General features: G+C 34.9%; 2 protein-coding genes across 12 annotated transcripts in view; one reads left to right on the top strand and one right to left on the bottom strand.

Annotated features, from left to right (window-relative positions):
• The window catches only part of LOC105492698 (origin recognition complex subunit 4), an 88,021-nt gene extending 77,769 nt beyond the window's left edge, over positions 1–10,252 (top strand). For 7 of the 8 annotated variants that reach the window (XM_011759937.3, XM_071073830.1, XM_011759933.3 and 4 more), the window contains 5 exons: positions 2,192–2,278; positions 6,338–6,446; positions 7,250–7,345; positions 7,430–7,497; positions 9,947–10,252. In XM_011759937.3, the coding sequence (XP_011758239.1) occupies positions 2,192–2,278; positions 6,338–6,446; positions 7,250–7,345; positions 7,430–7,497; positions 9,947–10,135 (549 nt within the window). In that variant the 3' untranslated portion in view covers positions 10,136–10,252. The remainder of the gene's footprint in view (positions 1–2,191; positions 2,279–6,337; positions 6,447–7,249; positions 7,346–7,429; positions 7,498–9,946) is intronic. The other variant, XM_071073833.1, reaches the window with a different exon arrangement.
• LOC105492701 (activin A receptor type 2A) overlaps positions 9,121–19,798 on the bottom strand; it is a 90,920-nt gene continuing 80,242 nt past the window's right edge. For all 4 annotated transcript variants that reach the window (XM_011759958.3, XM_011759956.3, XM_011759959.3 and 1 more), the window contains 2 exons: positions 17,819–17,949; positions 9,121–16,885 (listed from right to left, as the gene is read on the bottom strand). In XM_011759958.3, the coding sequence (XP_011758260.1) occupies positions 16,691–16,885; positions 17,819–17,949 (326 nt within the window). In that variant the 3' untranslated portion in view covers positions 9,121–16,690. The remainder of the gene's footprint in view (positions 16,886–17,818; positions 17,950–19,798) is intronic.

The following is a 19,798-nucleotide window of genomic DNA, read 5'->3' as shown; positions in this document are numbered from 1 at the left end:
TATCTTCAGGATAAGATGGAACCTTGATATCCTGCCTAATTTGAAGGTTTGTTTTAGCCCTACTTCAAATGAGTCAAATAAGTAAGCAGAGTAGACTCTCTCTTAGCATGGCAGTATAAGAGAGATCCTTTAAAAAGAACATTTAAAAGAATCATACCTTATTCTCCTCAAATGAAATCTACCAAAGTACTGTAGCTTATGTGGTTGTTGATAATAGCCTTATCCTCAAATAGGGTATAGTGTTTGAATCAAGATGGATTTAAAAATATAATAAACGATGTTAGACAATTTTTTTTTTGTTTAAATGGCTCATGTAGATAAGGTAGGCATTTTAAAAAGCAGAGTAAGTAATTATAGAAGCAAGAAGGTGATAGCTTTTAGAAAGAGGGGGGACTGGAGTCAAACCACTAATAATAAAGAGATAAAGTAGGAAGATGGAGTATAGAAGATTAACCTTTGAAGCATCATGTCAAAAAGAGGCAAATACAGGTTTTAAAAATAATTGATTCTTGCAGAGAAAATTTCTTAAATCAGTTTTGTCTCAGGTGGATTTTCTTTAGTTTTCCTAAGTGCTCCGATTTTACCACATCAACTTTTACAAGTTACAGATTACAGAAGCAAAGACTATAGTTTGCCTGTGATATTTAGCCACATATCTTCCATATTTCAATTTTAAAACTGTGGAAAAGCTAAACAAATTTTTTAATTTCCAAAAGTTATTTTTTTTATGTTCACCCTGTGTACTTCCAAGGAAATTCTACCCTGTTTGTGATAGAAAAATATATATATAGTAACCAGAAGTCCTTTAAAATACAAAGACTAGAAACAATAGCAAGGGAGTGGGAACTATAATTAATAATATATTTCCTGAGGGTATAAAATTTCATTCCAGTAGACTAGAACTTACTTCTGAATCTGGTCTTCTTAGAGTGGACAAAGTAAAGACATGTAATTCAGCTCTAGAAAATACAGAAATGCTTAGTTTTCTGGGGTTTTTTTGTTTGTTTTTTTAATAAAAAAGAATTCTTATTCCATGCAGATAATTTTTGAAAAATTATGTCGATCTTTTCCAGGCCTTTCTTGGCTCTGCTACCTCTGAATTTACTCTCTTTTCATCTAATCCTTTCTTCAATGCCAATGTGCCTCACCTTCCATTCAACCCTAATATACTGCAGTCACTTGCCTCTTTAGATGTTGCTTTCTCAAAAGGCCCTGGTGACCTTTGAATTTCTAAAGCCATTAGCCTCTTCTCAAATATATCTTAATTTTACAAAGTAGTTCATATTGTTGAACCCCACTTCTCTCTTAAAACTTTCTTCCCTTGTTTTCTAGATCTCTGCTGTGTCTTAGATTCTCTTCCAGTCTTTGGTATTTTTCTTACTTTCTTAGTTTTTCTCTTTTCCCACCTACTACTTAAATATTGATAATCCAAGATTCATTTCTTGAGCACATTTCACTTTTCACAGGCCATTTTGTTTCCCATAGATTATCTTTGATTTTTATCTTCTACCTTTCAAACCCTTCCTTCTCTTCTGCTACCAGTTAATTCTCTACCAGATATATCTCCTATAAGTGTCTTAATTCTCTTTTGTCTTCATTACCACTCAGATAGTTCAGACCCTCCTTACCTCTTGTCTGGACAGCTACCTCCAATTAGGTTTTTCTGCCTTTGTCTTTTTGTACATTCACTTTGCCAGTAACTGAAACTCCAGTACGTGACTACTCATTTTCTGCCAATATGTGATGATTTTCCTACTACTCATGCTGTTCCCTGTAACTGGAATGCTCTTCCTTCTTTTTTAAATCTCTTGTCTCATCCAGTTTAAGCATTATTTGTAGTGCTTTACCTTGTTTCCCTAGGTACAGTAACTCATGCGCTTGTGTTTTTGTGCTGCATTTTGTTCATTTCACTGGTATTACTGTAGTTTCCTTTATTCAAGTAGGAATTTGGGGTTAGCAAGGATTGTATTATCATAGTGTTTATTGAATTAATGTAAAGAACAGGATAAGGAAATCAGTAGACTGGAAACTTTATTTTGGTTTTAGTGTTCTACAAATAAGACCAACATCTATTTAATAATGAATTAATATTAGATAGCATTAATAAGGCACACCAACCAGTAAGGCACAGGATTATATTTGGGTTTTAAACTACATCTTTCCTCAATTTTGGCTTTTCCCCCCCCCTTAGTATCTCTCAGAAGATAGAAGTGTGCAAGAAGTACTACAGAAGCATTTCAATATCAGCAAAAACCTGCGGTCATTACACATGCTATTGGTTTGTATTAGTTTTGTTTTATTGCTTGTTGCTTTGTTTTTGTTTTTGTTTTTGATAGTGATGGGGTCTCACTTTGTTGCCCAGACTGGTTGCGAACTCCTGGCCTTAAGCCATCCTCCCACCTCTGCCTCCCTAAGTGCTGACATCACAGGCATCAGCCACTGTGCCTAGCCTACTTTTATCATTTTCTGTCTTTCACTAGATAATTAAGTTTTTATGGGAATTGATTAAACCTGTAGGTAAATTTTGGGAGAATCGACATGCATTGGAACACTACATTGAGTGTTCCAATCTCTGAATAGGGTTCATATCTCCTTTTATTTGATTTCTTGTTTGATTACTTTCATCAGCATTTTATAGCTCTTACTACACAGATGATGTAGTTATTTAATGTGTATACCAGTATTTAATTTGTTAGAACAATTGTAAATGGTGTTTTGAAGTTTTGGTTTCCCACATATTCATTACATATAGAATATGTGATTGATTACATATATACACTTTAATATATAGAAATGTGATTGACTTTTGTGTGTTGATCTTATAGTCTATGCTGAACTCACTTATTCTAGGAGGTTTTTTAATAGATTCCTTGGGACTTTTGATGTAGACCATTACATTTTTCACAAATAGTGACTTTTTTTTTCTTTCCAATCTGTATGCCTTTTATTGCTTTCCTTGCTTTTTTGCAATGACTAGAATTTCCAGTGTTATGCTGAATTAGAACAGTGAGAGAGGACATCCTTTCTTGTTCCCAGTCTTAGGAAGAAAGGATTCAAACTTTTACCATTAAGTATGATGTTAGCTATAGGTTTTTAATACATGTTCATTATCAGGTTGAGGTAATCCTCATCTGTTTGTAATTTGCTGAGAGTTTATCATACATGGGTGTTGGATTTTGTCAAGTGCTTGTTCTTGATTGTTTCACATGATCATATTTCTCTTTAACCTGTTGATATATTTGATTACATTATTTTTTGAGTGTTGAACCAGCCTTATATACCTGGAATAAATCCTACTTGGTTATGATGTTTTGCCAAGTAATTACGTCTTAAGCTTACATAATACCAGTATCAAACAAGAAGTACTTAATTGTTCTGAAAATTAACTTTCTTCACTAGGAGTAATTTGGTTTTAGTCTAATATTTCTAGAAAATTATGGCAGATACCTTTGAAAGAGAAGATAGTTTTGGTTTCACAGAAAAGTCATTTTTAATAATAATGATAGAATAATAATGATAGTAGCTACCATTTATTGACCAGCATATGAGCCAAGTATTGTAGATACTAGTAGTACCTATATTATGTCTGACCATTGGAATAATCTTATTTTTTATTCTTACCCCTAAAGAAATTCAGGCTCCTTAAAGCTTAATAACTTGCCCAAGGTCACATTACTAGTAGATAACAAAGCCAGGACTTAATTCAAAGCTCTCTGGCTTCAAGTTTGTGTCCTACTTGGCTGTATGGTTCACCCATGTTTACATACAAGTTTTCTTTCCTCATTGCTGTTTTTGCTGAGGAAAGTTAAGTCTTTTTATCCCTATTTACTTTCCCTCTATTGTCAAAAGCATACTGCCATTTTCAGCAACAACTGTCTTTATCATGAAGGAATTTGAGGACTAGTAATTTTTAGAGGAGGTATGTGTGTATATATATGTATCTCCATCCCGGAAAATATCTCTGCCTCAATATTGTCAATATTAATGACCATTGTTCTGCCATTTTTCTATTAATTTTTAATTCATGGTAATTAATTAAATAATGGCTTGTTTTTTGTCATATGGGATTCTACTTTGAGGGCTGCTTACTCATATTCTTAGCTCATCCCATTATTGGTTGTCATTGTCTTACTGTGGAAGCTCATTATAGATTACAGATTTTCGGCCTCTCCAGTAACCAGAGAAATACTACAATTAAACTTTTTTTCTTGCCAATCTAGTGACAGGGTTAAAGGTTATGCTTGATGGTATCGTGACTGTGACTTAATATTTATCACTGCTGCCAACATAAATATGTGTAAGTGCTTTGGAGAGCAATTTAGCAAATTAGTTAACTAGAGAAACATACTAGAGAAACTCTAGTTACCTAATGCACAGGAAGACGTGTCCAAGGTTGTTTATTGCAGTCTTGTTTATAATTGGGGAAAAAAAAGAAATGACAGATGTCTGTCAATAGGAAATTAGCAAATGAATAATTGTGGGTGTATACAAAGAAATATAACAAAAAAATGAATAAACCAGAATTGATACTGCCTCAACATGGATAAAACCTCACAGTGAAGAGAGTTGTGAAAGTGTATTTATATAAAAGTTGAAAATTACTCTGTTGTATAATACATGTATATGTAGAAGTATACAGTATTAGGTTGGCGAAAAGTTACCATTACTTTCAGTGCCAAAAATGGCAATTACTTTTGCACCAACCTAATAGTATAGACATGCTTGGTTGTTTTATGTGGGGAAGAGTAGAGTCCCGTCCGGAGGAGATGGACTCTAAGATCATTTTCTTAAACAGGGAAAGTAGTCATGGATATTTAATTTATTATTCTCTGTTGCCTTTGTTAAAAAAAAATTTCTTATGCCTTTGCGTCCTCATAGCTTAGCTCCCACATATCAGTGAAAACATATGATGTTTGGTTTTCCATTCCTGAGTTACTTCACTTAGAATAATTGTCTCCAGTTTCATCCAGGTCATTGCAAATGCTGTTAGTTCATTCCTTTTTATGACTCTGTAGTATTCCGCAGTATATATACCACAGTTTCTTTATCCACTCGATTGATGGGCATTTGGGTTGGTTCTACGATTTTGCAGTTGTGACTTGTGCTGCTATAAACATGGGTGTGCAAGTATCTTTTTCACATAATGACCTCTTTTCCTCTGAGTAGATGCCCTGTAGTGTGATTGCTGTATCAAATGGTATTTCTACTTTTAGTTCTTTAAGGAATCTCCACATTGTTTTCCAGTGGGGCGAGGGATAAAAGACTACAAATATGATGCAGTGTATACTGCTTGAGTGATGCGTGCACCGAAGTCTCACAAATCACCACTAAACAACTTACTCATGTAACCAAATACCATACCACCCGTATGACAATAACTTATGGAAAAATGAAATTAAAAAATAAAAATTAAACAAAATTCATAATTAAAGGAAAAAGGAAAGGAGAAAGAGAGGGAGCACTGGCAATCTAGGTCCCAACCAGTAGGAGAATGAAGGACAAGGATTGCCAGACTCTTTGCCCAGCTAATCAATTGGCGCCTTGCGCCCTGGTTAAGGTGGAGGAGAGAGTTTCTTGGATAATTATATCCCAAATATTGCATGGCACATACTTATACTAAGAAACTATTGTTTATTTGAAATTGAAATTTAAGGAGAGGTCATGCATTTTTATCTGGTAAATCTTCTAACCCTAAATGACCAAATTTAACTTTTATGAAAAATACAAATAAGGAAGAAAGGAAATCTTCAAATACTTGAGTAGCAGCTCTGCTCCAGGACCTCTGTTCATTTTTGGAAACTAAAGCAGCAGCACAAGAGAAGTAGACTCTGCTTTCAAGGGGAGTTATTCCTGAGTATAAATGTGCTATTTTTTTTCTCTTTTGTATAACTGAACATAAAACAGCTAACTGCTATCTAAATTAACACTAACGTGGCTGGATGATTAGGTGGTGAAAAAGTTAACAAGGCATAGATCTGCCTTTTGGACTTGTGTTTGGGGCTTTTATTAGTAAGTATTCTTAATTATTTTCAGTTTCTTCTCCTTGACCTACTCCTCTTTAAATATTGTTCTTCCGAACATTAAGTAAACAAGTTATGCAAGTGGGATGGGCTAGAGAGAGCAGCAAAAACTTCTTTTATGCTTTACATCTGCAGTTATGTGACACACAAATTGAAATACTGTATTTTAATAGAACTGAATTTGAGAATTCCTTCCTCAGCATTAATATTTACTCTCCCTTAAGAATTGACTATACAAATTCAGAAGTTTTGCACAGTAGTATCTCCAAAATGCCCAGGTAAATACGTAATTGTTTTTCTGATCCACATTTCCCTAGATGCTTACTTTAAATCGAGTAACAGCATCACACCCATTTATGACTGCCATAGATCTAATGGAAGCAAGTCAACTGTGTAGCATGGACTCAAAAGCAAATATTGTACATGGTAAGAGCCCAGCCTTATTTTTTAAATTGTGGTTTTTAAAACTTTGAATTTAGATAATGGAATGTTTTTAAAATTACAGTAAACATGGGCATAATACTTTATAAAATACTTTTCTATCCATATAGCCTTTAACTTAGTCCTTTTGAAGGTACTATCACTCCCATTTAAAGTGAAAAAAAAAATTTGACACTCTGCCTCTTTTGCCACATTGGAAATCCAGGTAAGACTACGTTGCTGATGTTATCATTGTATCAAGAGCTACTGAAGAGCATTCGCTGGGTTTCAGCCATTTGGGGTTCGTTATTTCCTTTTGCAAACGTAATGAACCTTTTCCTCTCCAGGGGGAAAAAAGGAATACACATATTTGGATATAATTTCCAGTTTAGGAAGTCTCTGGATAAAGCCTATCCAAAGGCCCTGTGTGATTTAAAGTCACATAAAAATTGAAGTTTATTTTGTTTACTGTGGGCCATATGGTGAGTGCTTAATAATATTGTCGCTAATCTTTGTGACATTTCTAAAAGTTTAAAAATATCCTTATTTTGCAGATATGGAAAACTAAGCACAGGGAGGTGAAGTAACTTAAATTTATATAGATAATAGTGATTGGAACACATTTGAAATCTAGAATCTTGACCTTCTTCACCCCTCAAAACCATAGATCTTTCACTATATTTAAATTCTCAATAATTTGTAGCTGCTCATTTTTGAATTTTCAATAATGAAGTATTTTGCTATTTGGAGAACAGTTTTTTCAGTCTTATGTGTCATTAAACTGATAGTTTTTTTCCCTTTTACTATAGGTCTATCAGTCTTGGAAATCTGTCTTATAATAGCAATGAAACATTTAAATGACATCTATGAAGAAGAGCCATTTAATTTTCAAATGGTCTATAATGGTGAGATGAGACTTAAGTAGCTTTTTTCTGACTCTTCCCCACTGCTTATTTGAAGGTATAATGTTGTCATTGCTTTCTACCCAGAGTTTCAGAAGTTTGTTCAAAGGAAAGCACATTCTGTTTATAATTTTGAAAAACCTGTTGTCATGAAGGTAAGATTTAGTTTGCTATTTTTCTACAGACAAGTATATTTTTTACATCCAATTTGATTATGTATTAAAATTGCACTTTCATTTTTAAATATTAAGTATTATAGAGATTTTTTTAAAACAATTATCTAAAAATGAAATATTTTGAAAAAATCTGAGGAAGTGACCAGTTGTTTTAGTTTGTGGAGGTATACTGCCTTCTGCTGTCTCTTCATAGCACTTGCATCCTGAAAACAACTTCAGTATAGTGTGTGATACAACCTTTCCCTTTCCAACCCAAGGATTGATTGGCTTTTATAATCGCAGCAGTAAAAGAAAAAAAATGAAAATAAGAGCCATTAAGAAACTTAAAAGACAAAATCTCACTGGCCTGTGAGGGGATACAGACAAAGTGTTATTTGGGGGCTGAGTCATGAGTTTTACAACTTCAGGACTTCATGTAGATTACCATTGTCCACTACAAAGATAATGTGAGCCATGTAATGTAGTTTTAGATTTTCTAGTACCTGTAAGAAAAAAGGTGTAATTTTAATTATATATTATATTTAATTCAACATATCAAAAATGTGTCATTCTATAATCATAGAAAAACAAAGTATTTTACATTCTTTTGAATTAAGTCTTTAACATTTGGTGTACATTTATACTTACAAAGCACATCTCAGTGGCCTAAATATTCACTGGAAATTCTTGCTGTTTAGATTCCATAAAATTTGTAGCTGAGAAAGTAAATTTACATTTTGAAATTGTTCTAAACATGCTCAGAATTTTTTAATAGAATTAAATATCCATTTTTAAGTTTAAATAAAAATTGAGTCACCATTGAAATGCTGAGTAGCCTAGTGTGGACAGTGCAGCTCTTGAGGATTTTAAGGAATGAAACTTTTTTAAAACAGTGGATCCCCAAGTCCACTGGCATCCCTTGTAGGCCCTAGTAATCAGAATTTCATTTCCTGTAGCAACAAAAGTGAGTACAGAGCACTGCCATTTCTTCAAAGAAACAGGAAAAGTATTTTACAATACTGGATGGTTTTTTTCCCCTAATAGTCTTATTTTGTGAGAGTTGTGAAAATGGAAAGGTTACCCAAGTATTTAAATTTTTTGAATTTTTTTGTTTGTTTTTTGTTTTTTGAGATGGAGTCTCCTTCTGTTACCCAGGCTGGAGTACAGTGGTGGGTGCAATCTTGGCTCACTGCAACCTCTGCCTCCCGAGTTAAGCGATTCTCCTGCCTCGGCTTCCTGAATAGCTGGGATTACAGGCGTGCACCACCATACCCAGCTAATTTTTGTATTCTTAGTAGAGACAGGGTTTCACCATGTTGGTCAGGCTGGTCTCTAACTCCTGACCTTGTGATCTGCCCACCTCGGCCTCCCAAAGTGCTGGGATTACAGCCTTGAGCCACTGTGCCCGGCCTGCATTTAAATTCTCAATAATTTGTAGCTGCTCATTTCTGAATTTTCAATAATGAAGTATTTTGCTATTTAGAAATGTTTTAAATCTGCACAGTTCTATTCAGCTCTAACACCTGCAGCCTCCAGTATTTTCTCATTTGCAGAGATGAAGGTATCTGAGCTGTTTCTCTATCAGAAGAATTTATGTGATACATAGAGAATATGCTCCAGTGATGTTTTTTACAGTGAGTTGTTAAGAATGTAATAGAATCCTCAGGAATCTATTTCAGTGTATCGTTATTTAATGGTTAGTATATCATGATTTAATGGTTTCCGTTTTTTTCATACCCTAATAACGTACCTAACACAACACTGAAGGTCAGAAAAGATACAATACGTGAATATTAAGGATAAGAGGAAGCAGACAGGAAAGAGCCCTATTAAGATGGGGAAAATGGAAGAATGTTGTGACAGTCTCAGTCTGACTTCTTAGAGGAAACAGGAGCCTGTCCCCTCTCCATGTCCATACCACCCTGTTGAATCCTTTACTTACAGGATCAGCTGAATATGCCTAGTTGACTCAAGGGTCTTTTTCTGCCTCCCTCTTTGTTACAGTTGTTAACTTTTCACATAGCAAAGCAAAGGTAGAGACAGACAAAATATAAATGCAAATCTGAGTAGCTTAGGTAATCGATCAGAAAGTCTTATCTGATTCTTAGGTTTTTACAGACAACTGGAAACACTTTATTAATTAAAGTACTAGGAGGAACTATGATAGAGAATGAGGCCAGGAAGAAAACCGTTATTGTATATATTGAATTAAAGTTGCCATGTTTACATTCAACAATATATGGACAAGTAAGTGTGCATTGACACTGTTTTACCTGATAATAGAGTTTTTTATGGGGTTGTGAGAGTTTTTTTAGTCCTGTTGATAGTTGTTAGTTTCCCAGTACTCTGTTCTGCAGCTGACCAAAACACTAACTGTTCTCTGGGAGAGACCAGGAGAGTTGTTACTCTCCTCTCCTATTCAACCTAAACTATTTCTTTCATCTTTCAGGCTTTTGAACACTTGCAACAATTAGAATTAATAAAGCCCATGGAAAGAACTTCAGGAAATTCACAGAGAGAGTACCAGCTGATGAAACTGCTTTTGGATAATACTCAAATTATGAATGCTCTGCAGAAATATCCCAACTGTCCTACAGATGTGAGGCAGTGGGCAACATCCTCACTGAGCTGGTTATGAATATAACCAGTGACTTCAACTTTGGCATTTCATTCATACTTCTGTAGAGAACGAGAAACTATTGTCCTTTAACATGATAATACTAAACATTCTATAAATATTTTTGTATTTATGTGAGACTTGCATGTCTACTGTCTTGGCTGTGTCTTGCCTTTTAATCATGAACAGTTACATGATTTATAATTTCAGTAATTGAGATTACTCTGTAAGTAGCAGTTCAGAAGAATAAAATATGACTGTTTTAGGGACTAGACCATGTGCTTTTTTAACACTTATATATATAATGGTCTATTTGAAGAGCTCACTTCAACCTAACAGCTAGATGTCTTTACAAACCTTAAACCAAAGGAGTAAAAAAACAATCGTAACAACTGAAGTATAAGTAACCTTTGGTACAGTAGGTTTGCTGCAGGGTTTTTTTCTGTCCACAAGCAAATTTTGGATTCTATCCCAGACTCAGGTTTTCTAGTTCAGGAGACTAACCAGCTTAGTCAGAAGATGGTTCACATGGAAGGAAAAGGCCAAGGAGTTTGAAGATTTTTCTTCTAGATATCTCAAAATGTGGTACTCATACCATCCACATCAGAATCCCTTGTAGGATTTTCTAAAATTACAGATTGTTGAGCTTACCATAGGTCAAAAGGATTGGAATTTGCCTTCTTAACAAGTATAGTCATGGCACCACATAACATTTTGGTCCGTGACATTGTATATATGAGGGTGGTCTTGTAAGACTGTACCATATTTTTATTGTACCTTTTCTATGTTTGAATATACAAATGTTTACCAGTGTGTTACAGTTGCCTACAGTATTACAGTAACATTCTGTACAGCATTGTAGCCTAAGAGTAATAGGCTAGGCTGTATGTATAGCCTAGGTGTGTAACAGGCTATATACCATCAGGGTTTGTGTTTAAGTACACTCTGTGATGTTCATCCAATGATGAAATCACCCAGAGACACATTTCTCAGAACATAGCCCCATCATGAAGTGACGTGACTGTACCAGAGATTTCTGGAAAAGCACTCCCAAAAGTAATGAGACATGTATGGCAATGTTAACTGAACCTGTATCAAACAGTAAATCCCTGAGGAATGTGGAAATGTCAGTAAAAGCATTGTCTTTTAAGTAAGTTCCAAGATCCATGAATTAACAGAGGCATATATTTAAAATGAAATTTAATAAGCACTTAAGTGACTTCATTTGTTCAAGAATATTTGATTGCCTACTGTGTGCATGGGAGGTTTACAAAAGACAGACTGTCCCTATGCTTGTACAGCTTACAATCCATTTAACTGTTAGAGGCCCTGTGAGATGTAGGTACTGTTATTTACAGATTAGAAAACTAACAAAGCAGTGGCAATGCTGGGAATAGCCAGCAGGCTTGGAATTCAACTCAGTTTAACACCAAAGGCAGTGCTATTAAAACCTGAAGTTCGACAGTGGATTCCTTACCAAATAGTTTTTAAAGTATGCTCTAAGGCACAATGTTTTAATGAAATCTTGGATACAAAGTGGAATAAAAAATTTCTGTGCATAAAAGTAGCTCTTCAGTAGTTACAACATATTCTTTTGCATACATAGCCTTTCCTTCCCTGCAAAAAGTCAAACCTTCTAAGTATTCAGATCCCTGTCATTTACTTTTCAGCAGTCTCATTCAGGCTAAGGCTTGCATACTGATTCTGTGCCATAGTCTACACATTTTTAGGGGATATTTCACCAAAATACTTGACATGGTAACATCACTATTATATACTAGAAGCAAGAATTTTACACTTACGCTCTAACTGACCCTTTTAAAAATTTTCTAAACTATTTGAGGAAAGTATTATTTGTCTTAAAGGGTAACAGCCTCATGAAATGACTTGAGGATTGCAATTTCTTATTAGCTTAAGATGTCACTTAAAAGCTGACAGCCCTCATCTGTCTCATTGGCTACGTAAGAGCTACAGAAGATCTATCAATAACCAAGTATACAGATTTTAAGTACCAATTGAGGTAAACATGAAACAGTTAAAAGCAAATTCAAAAAATACATTAGGAAAAGTTACACAAATGAAGCATATGCCTATTATATTCCCAAAGCATTTTTGTGGGAAGGAGCAGTGTTGATTGTTGGCCTTTCCATATTCTCTCATACAAAAAAGCTAAAGTCTATTTGCAAGAGTTTTGAGCTAACTTCATCTCTTAAATTGCTTGAACTGTCATCAGTAAAAACAAGTCTGAAAAACCCTAGTTTAAAAAGCGGTTCAAGAATAATGTAAACTTACACATATAGCTTCAAGATACTTTCTTCATTTACTAGAGGAGGAAAAATAGAACCAAAAAAGCACAAACTGCTTTTTAATCTGACTACCTCAGACTGACAAGCAGGTGAAGGAGGAATATTTCAGTGTGTTTTTTACATCTGTGTTCCCTCCAAGTGGCCCACCAGAAACAGAATTCTTGTTAAAATGACTGATTCTCGTGCACGTGAAAGACTCTGGGGAATGAATGCCTGTTTGGTCCAAACTTACTGTATCATAATGCTGTACATGTTGAAAACATAATACCTATTAATGTCCTAACGAATCACTGTTTTGCAGAAAACACTGTAAGAAACACTTCAGTATTTTCTGTAGAGTTTCCATGCATATTTCACCATGGTTCGCATTCTCGGCCTCATCTGGTTTAGAAAGCAATTCTGTTTCTTTCAAACCACCATAATCTAAGTGCTGCCCCGTCCTTCACCTTTACCCTAGAAAATCTGAGAATCCATTGGTGTGTACTGTGTGACACAATGCCAACAAGGCTCTGCTTCCTAATACTGGCAGGACCAACACACATACTTGAGTGGGAATATAATCTGTTTAGACGATAATAGAGGGAAATACCATAATTAACAAACCTCCCTTCACTCACCACTATCCTCATTCTTGGCAGTTGTCAAGGTGTAAGCCTCACTGTAAGTTACAAAGCTACCACTCCCCTCTTTAAGAACACATAGCTAAAGAAAAACTGCATATGCAAATCATACCATGTTCATTTTTTTTTATTTAACTTGGGGATGGAATGGGGATAGCATACATTTTATTTGTACAATATTTAACAATCACTTATCCAAGGTGGGGTTTTATGGGGATTTTAAGCTTTCTGTTAAATACTTGCAGAAAAAATAGCAAGTACGATTTGACAGTAGTACAATAACCTGTGCCCAAAACACAAGAAATACAGAGTAAAGCGAAAATAACTGCTTACCAATATTCTGAGAGGTAACAAATGGGATATGGGTTGAGACTGCATAAAAAACGTACTGCTGGTTGAATATCTGAGGTAAATGATGTTCAATCAAGATGCTACTTGTATCATTTTGCCCACAAATTGATAAATAATTTTATGCATATCATACCAAATGTTCCTAAAAAGTAATCTTTCAAAAAAGTAAAAAAGAGAAATTGGAAAGTATCTGTGATGACGCTTCTTTCTTTAAAAAAAAAAAAAAAAAAAAAAAAGACCAGTAATCAGTTTATTCCACTAAACCACCATCTGGCCATGGTTTTTTTCCCTACCACCTGCATTTTACTTAAATGTAGCTGTTACTTAGAGGTGAGGAAACGCGACCAAAGAGATTCTTTTTAAATTTCATGATATGATTCTATTTTAAATTCCAAAGGTGTTGGGTTTTTTCCTGATTGTATTTTCAAAACATCGCCATGAAAGATAGTGCAAGTTCATGGGACTAACAATCATGAGGCACAGTCTCTTTTTCTGGAATTCACAAGGTACCTAGAATTCAAACAAGAATCACACATCACATGCTAAAAAAAACTTCTAGCATCTAAAATACATACAAGAGCTGTGCAGGGCATAGACTTCAAATAAAGCCGAACACTGGTTAATCCATCAGTCCTATGGCAAGTTGATCATAAAGCATTCCTTACGTGGAGATCTGGGCAAGGTAAAGAGTATAAGTTAGAGCAGCAGCAGTTCTGATGGGTATCAGAAAGGCAAAATACAAGACGAGTCATGAGGAGCACCATACACATGAGGAAAGAGTTATTTGGGGGGTTTCAGTTTGCCCCAAAATGGATCACCATTTTTCTCATTCTTTGATCTTTCTTTTTTTCCAGTATCTCTAGCTCAAACTTTCTGTTAACTTGCCCACTCTGCACTGACTGTAAACCAAACACTAAATACCCTGCAAAAGAAAGTTTTAACAAGACTAGGTATAAGGACAGGTAGTCACTGGAACATTCTTATTTTACTGCTTATAAAAAAGTTTTTCTATTAATCATAGTTCTCAAAAGAATACAAGTTTTAAAATTGGTTAGCTACAGTTAAATACAATAACCAGGATTCCTAAAAATTTTTTCTAACTTGAAAACATTTTATATGGTGAATAACTGGTTTAAAAAAAATTTATCTCTAGTACTCACATAAGCCAAACATTCATCATAATATCCCTTGTTTATTTTTGTTTTGATTTTTTTTAACTTTTAAAAAGAAAGTTGAATGTTCACAACAGGTAGAAATTCATCTTCAGGAAATTAATGATTTTCTTGTATGCACATTCTCAATATTTTCCCTTCTTGATTAGTTTTTAAATGGAAGCAAAGCCAGATCAAGAAACTGAGAGACCAAGTACTCTGAAATAGAGGTGAACTCAACATTGAAAATGGAATTGCTAGGAATACAATGAGACCATGGGGACACGCATGACAGTTCTGAATGGTCTGCGGCACACGGACGCTATTACTCTTCTTTTCCTCCCTGCTTAAAGTCTGTTGACCTATGTATTTTTTATAAGTAACATAATTTACTATTCCCAGAGATTACGTACATATATGTAAAATGTAGTGTACTGTGTGGTTAAATAACCATTTTAAGACAACACATTCACAGTGAGCTCCTGACAGTGACATGTAAAAAATTCTTTTATAAAATTAATGTATGGATTTTAAAATGACCTGACAGAAACAACATGGCATAATACTGGCTATTTGTTGATTGGTAATCTGGAAATTCAGGAAATTAATGTTTTACTTTGGCCTGTATAAATCTGAGGAAGAATCCAATTGTATTCTAACATAATATGGTTTTGAAAAGCACTTTGGCACCTGCCTACCATCAATTCCATTTTCTTAGCAAGGATAAGGCATGAACTATCCTAAATTAATATCAGTGTTAGTTGTAAAAGCAATTTTGGGGCGGTGGCTAGGCTATATTACCTATATCAACATTGGTTACCTCTAAATGTCATTGCATATTTTAAGTTATATGTTTAATTTGTTATCCCTGATTTGTTTTAAAGCAGTAACATCTGAAATCTGCTTAACGTTTAATATCTCTATCCTAGGATAATTCTTTACATATCACAGACATCAAATATTACTCTGACAAGATGGCACCAAGCAGAAGTATAGTGATAAAGTTACAAGTCTCAAAGCAGACAGTGAGGAATTCTGGGTAACGACACTTCCTGAGGTGATCCTAAACAGTGATAAAGAATGTCCCACACACTGTTTGGTGAAAAGAAATACACTACAATTTTACATATATAAATAGAAAAAACTCTATTTTAAAAGACAAAATGAAGAGCTTTCCAGTGTCACAGCTCACTTAAAAAAATTTTATATCATGCTTTAAATTTTCAAATATTCCCCAAACACAGCACACCTAAAAAAAATACTTAGGTAAGTATGCAAATTTTGGGAACTGGATATAAGATGGGACTTTAAAACATGGGAAGAAGGGGGAAATGACACCATCTTTTCAAAAAACAGCACTTTTTTTTCCCTACATTACAAGCCAGCACAAGAAATGCTAAAACACTGCTTTACGAATGGCCACTTACTGTTGGCACTTAAGCATAGCTTACCTTTTTTCCCTTAAATAACACAGTGAATTTGTTACAAAACATGGATTGATTTATTATTCAAATTTTGTTAGTGTTTTCAATTTTATAATTTAGCAACCGTGGAACTGAGGTATACCTTGTTGAGGGAGGTTAAAGTAATGCTTGGAAGCCTCTTTACTGTACCCCACTTTGATGACTTTATGTACACAGAACAGCAGCACACTAAACATTCACAAGCTGTGTCATATTGGCATTACAATAGTCATTTATAGAAACAACAACAGCAAATGCAATAAAAACAAGTTACCCTTTTTAAAATCTGAAATGAAAAGTTTTTGATTTAAAAAAAATAGCAGTAGTTCATTTAAGGAATTAGTGTCTTCTGACAGACATTAAGAAATCTGATGTCAGTTTTCAAACACTCCATTAGCCAGGTCCAAAAGATCCTTGATTTGGAGAGGGCTACATTCTTCATGTACACTTTTTCAAAAGTTTCTTTATAGAGTTTGCAAGGTTTCTCTTAGTCTCTTGTCCTTCACATCTGTGCTGTCGGCAATGCAATAAGTCTCCCAGAGCAACGTTTTTCAACAAAGGGTCTTCTTAACATTTCCAAGAGACATCCTACTCATTTTACACAGAATCAACTGTAAGCAGTTTCGTTAGCTTAGCAGCTCCAGTTCAGAGTCCCATTTCTTAGTGTGCACAGATGGCGCAACCATCATAGACTAGATTCTTTGGGAGGAAAGTCAACATTTGTCACCATTGTGACCACTGTTACAATGTCCTCTGTGGTAATAATATTTGTTAGTCTCTGCATCTGGGTAATTCTTTCACCTACACATCCAGCTGATAACCTGGCTTCTGCGTCATGATCCCAACATTCTTCAATGGTCTCACAGAGCATTGCCATTCCCTAAAAGGAGAAAAACATACTCAAACGCCACAGCAATTTTTGTTTTCTATTAGGAAATAGAATAAAAATTTCATGAAGAAATGGCTAGTTTTCTGGGTCAAAGAAGTTTCTGTCAACATTCACTTTTATTGAATACCATGTGCAGAATCATGAAGAAAAGCATAAAGAGAACTATTTTTTTTCTTTTTAAGCATGAGATTATCACAACAGGAATTTTTTTTTAACTCCCAAAAAAAAAAAAAAAAAAAAACAACTCTATCCCTTGTTCACAAACCAGGTCATTTCAATGCTAACCCTTCAAATGGACTCAAAAATCAAGGATAAAGGGGGACCTAATCATTTTTATTGTTTTCTTAGTTAATATCAGCATTTCTATCTTCCAATTAAACAGAAGAGCAGAAAGCCCCTTTTGAGATTTATCTGCCTGGTTTTAGCCATGTTTCTAGTTGTATTTAGACCAAAATAACCAGGCAATACTGTTGTGTGCCTGGTCTCTAGTTTTAAAGCACTCTTAAGACTTGAAAGTCTTCTCTAAGCTGAAATCAAAAGGCTACAACAAACTCCCATAGAGAGGAAAAAACCTGGTGCTTCATACACTTTCTAAAATGTTATCATATTGGAAGTGGTCATCAGCAAAGTTACCCAACTATCCACAGGTTCCGAGTCTGGCATGCCTTTTCCCTGGGAAACTAGATGACACACTCTTCTGCGCAGGACCATTGAGACAAAAGCCCTCTAAAGCTCTATAAGTTTACAATCACCTTCAGGGGTATACAGACATAGCCCTAATTCTGCATCCAGAACTCTAGAATATCCTGTGTGAAGATCACCTCCCAGAAAATACTTGAAGAAAGAGAAATGTGCAGAGATAAATAATTCCTCTGAAAAGTGTTTTATTGGAATTTCAAATGAAAAGCTAACTGGATAACTTACAGCATGTTTCTGCCAATAATCTCTTAAAACAGGCCTCTTTTTTTTATGCACAACAACTTCCTGCATGTCTTCAAGAGATGGATGCTGGCCAATTTCCTCCTCAAATGGCAACATGTATTCATCTACAGGTCCTGAAAAGTAAGAAAAGAAAAATAAATCATTTTCATTAAAATCCTCCTGACTTTCAAACTGGTAAAAACTTTCTAAAATATACTCTGTCACCTTTTCCCAACTGTTTACATGTTATGAGGACAGAAGAGAAACAGATTCTCAACTGTACTTATACCATAGTGTGACCAAACTAACATATGAGAAATGAAAAGGTCTATAATTTGGCATGTAATTTCCTTAAAGATTGTATAAGGAGCTTTCTTATCTAGGTATAAAGGATGCCTATTTCCATCTGCATAGAGGACATAAGGAACAATCAGTATTTGTAAATTAAGGTTATATAATATCCCTTTAGGGTACTCAATCCTTACAGTTCAGATCAGAATGTTAACAGTGGTGCTTCCATCTCTGGAGACTCTAGGTTCAATGTATTATAACCATGCTTATTCTATGGCATATCCAACCCCCCTGCATGCCCCACATGAGGAATTATGCACCTCAGAGTCATACCTCTTCTCTATACTCCCTCACAACAGCTGCCAAAAAGTACGTTTAATTTTTTAGAAAATCACAAACAGGCTCTCCAACTAGGGGTTCCAACAAGTCAGGATGTGCCTTCATAGACAAGATTAAACAATATAAATAATTCCTTTTTTCTTAGGCCTACTCAGATAAATAGAAAAATGTATTTAGGAGTTAATAATAACTAATATCCAGTGAGCACCTATCCTGATCAGGAACTTTACATATATTACTTACTTCACAGGGTTAAGATGGCACTACCTCTATTTACCTTACAAGCAGCTCAGAAAAGTTACATAATTTGCACAAAGACATACAGCTGTTAAACGGTAGAGCTGGAATTGAACCCAACTCTCTGAATAACTCCGAAGTCTGTGGTTTTAATTGCTGGACTGCCTTACTTTGACAGACACAGGTCACCACTGAGCAATATCAGTGACCAGCTATATGTGTGCATAAACACAAATTTTGTGAAGCTCTTGAAATGCAGTAAATACTCCTGGATAGAATACAATGAATCATAAAGGGGTCATCTAACTTACCCCTCTTCAAATATAAGAATTCTTTATGGCTGGACAGTTGGTCTCTGCTTGAGCACTTCCAGTGACAGAGTACTGACATTCTAAGGTGTCTATTCAACCAACACTTATGTGGTCTACAGGCCAGCAACACTGCCGTCAACTGGTAGCTTAGTTTTTAAGAAATGTAGACTCAGGCTTCAACCCAGACCTACTGAGTCAGAATCTAAATTTTAACAAGATTCCTAAGAATCTGGTATGCCACATTAAAGTTTGAGAACTACTTCATTTAACAAACAAGTAACCATCAACAAATGTGAAAGCACCTACTTTAGCAATTAATGCTCACACTATCCTCTCTACCCCAATTTCTGACTAAAGAATTGGGTTCTGACATAAGAGTCAGAAATGCCTGACTCTGAAATTATTTCATGGTATTTAAGAAAAGGCAGTATCTAGCCTTTTCTTTTTCCAAAAGAACTTCTTGGATAACTCTTCTTCCCCATAAACAAAGCAATTTCTCCCCTAAACTCCTAAAACACATGCTTGTATTTCTTAAGTACTGCGCTCATCCAGAAACATTTACGGAATACCTAAGTACCAGGGAATGGGCTAGACAACTCACACTTAGCTTACTCTAGATTTAATTGTCCAGGATATATTTTATTGCCCTAACTAAACTGTATGTTACTTGAGAACAGGGTCTTGTGTCTCCTAAATTACTTAATCCAATGATTTGCTATGGAGAGTTCATATTAATCAAGTTCTTATAAAATATATTTTCCTATAATATCTGCCATCTAACCTACTTCTGCTTCCATAAATGCAC

This window comes from Macaca nemestrina, chromosome 11 (genome assembly GCF_043159975.1).
Source record: "Macaca nemestrina isolate mMacNem1 chromosome 11, mMacNem.hap1, whole genome shotgun sequence".
NCBI lineage: Eukaryota > Metazoa > Chordata > Mammalia > Primates > Cercopithecidae > Macaca > Macaca nemestrina.
Note: the sequence above shows the minus strand (reverse complement) of the source record. Positions and strands in the feature narration are given on the sequence as shown.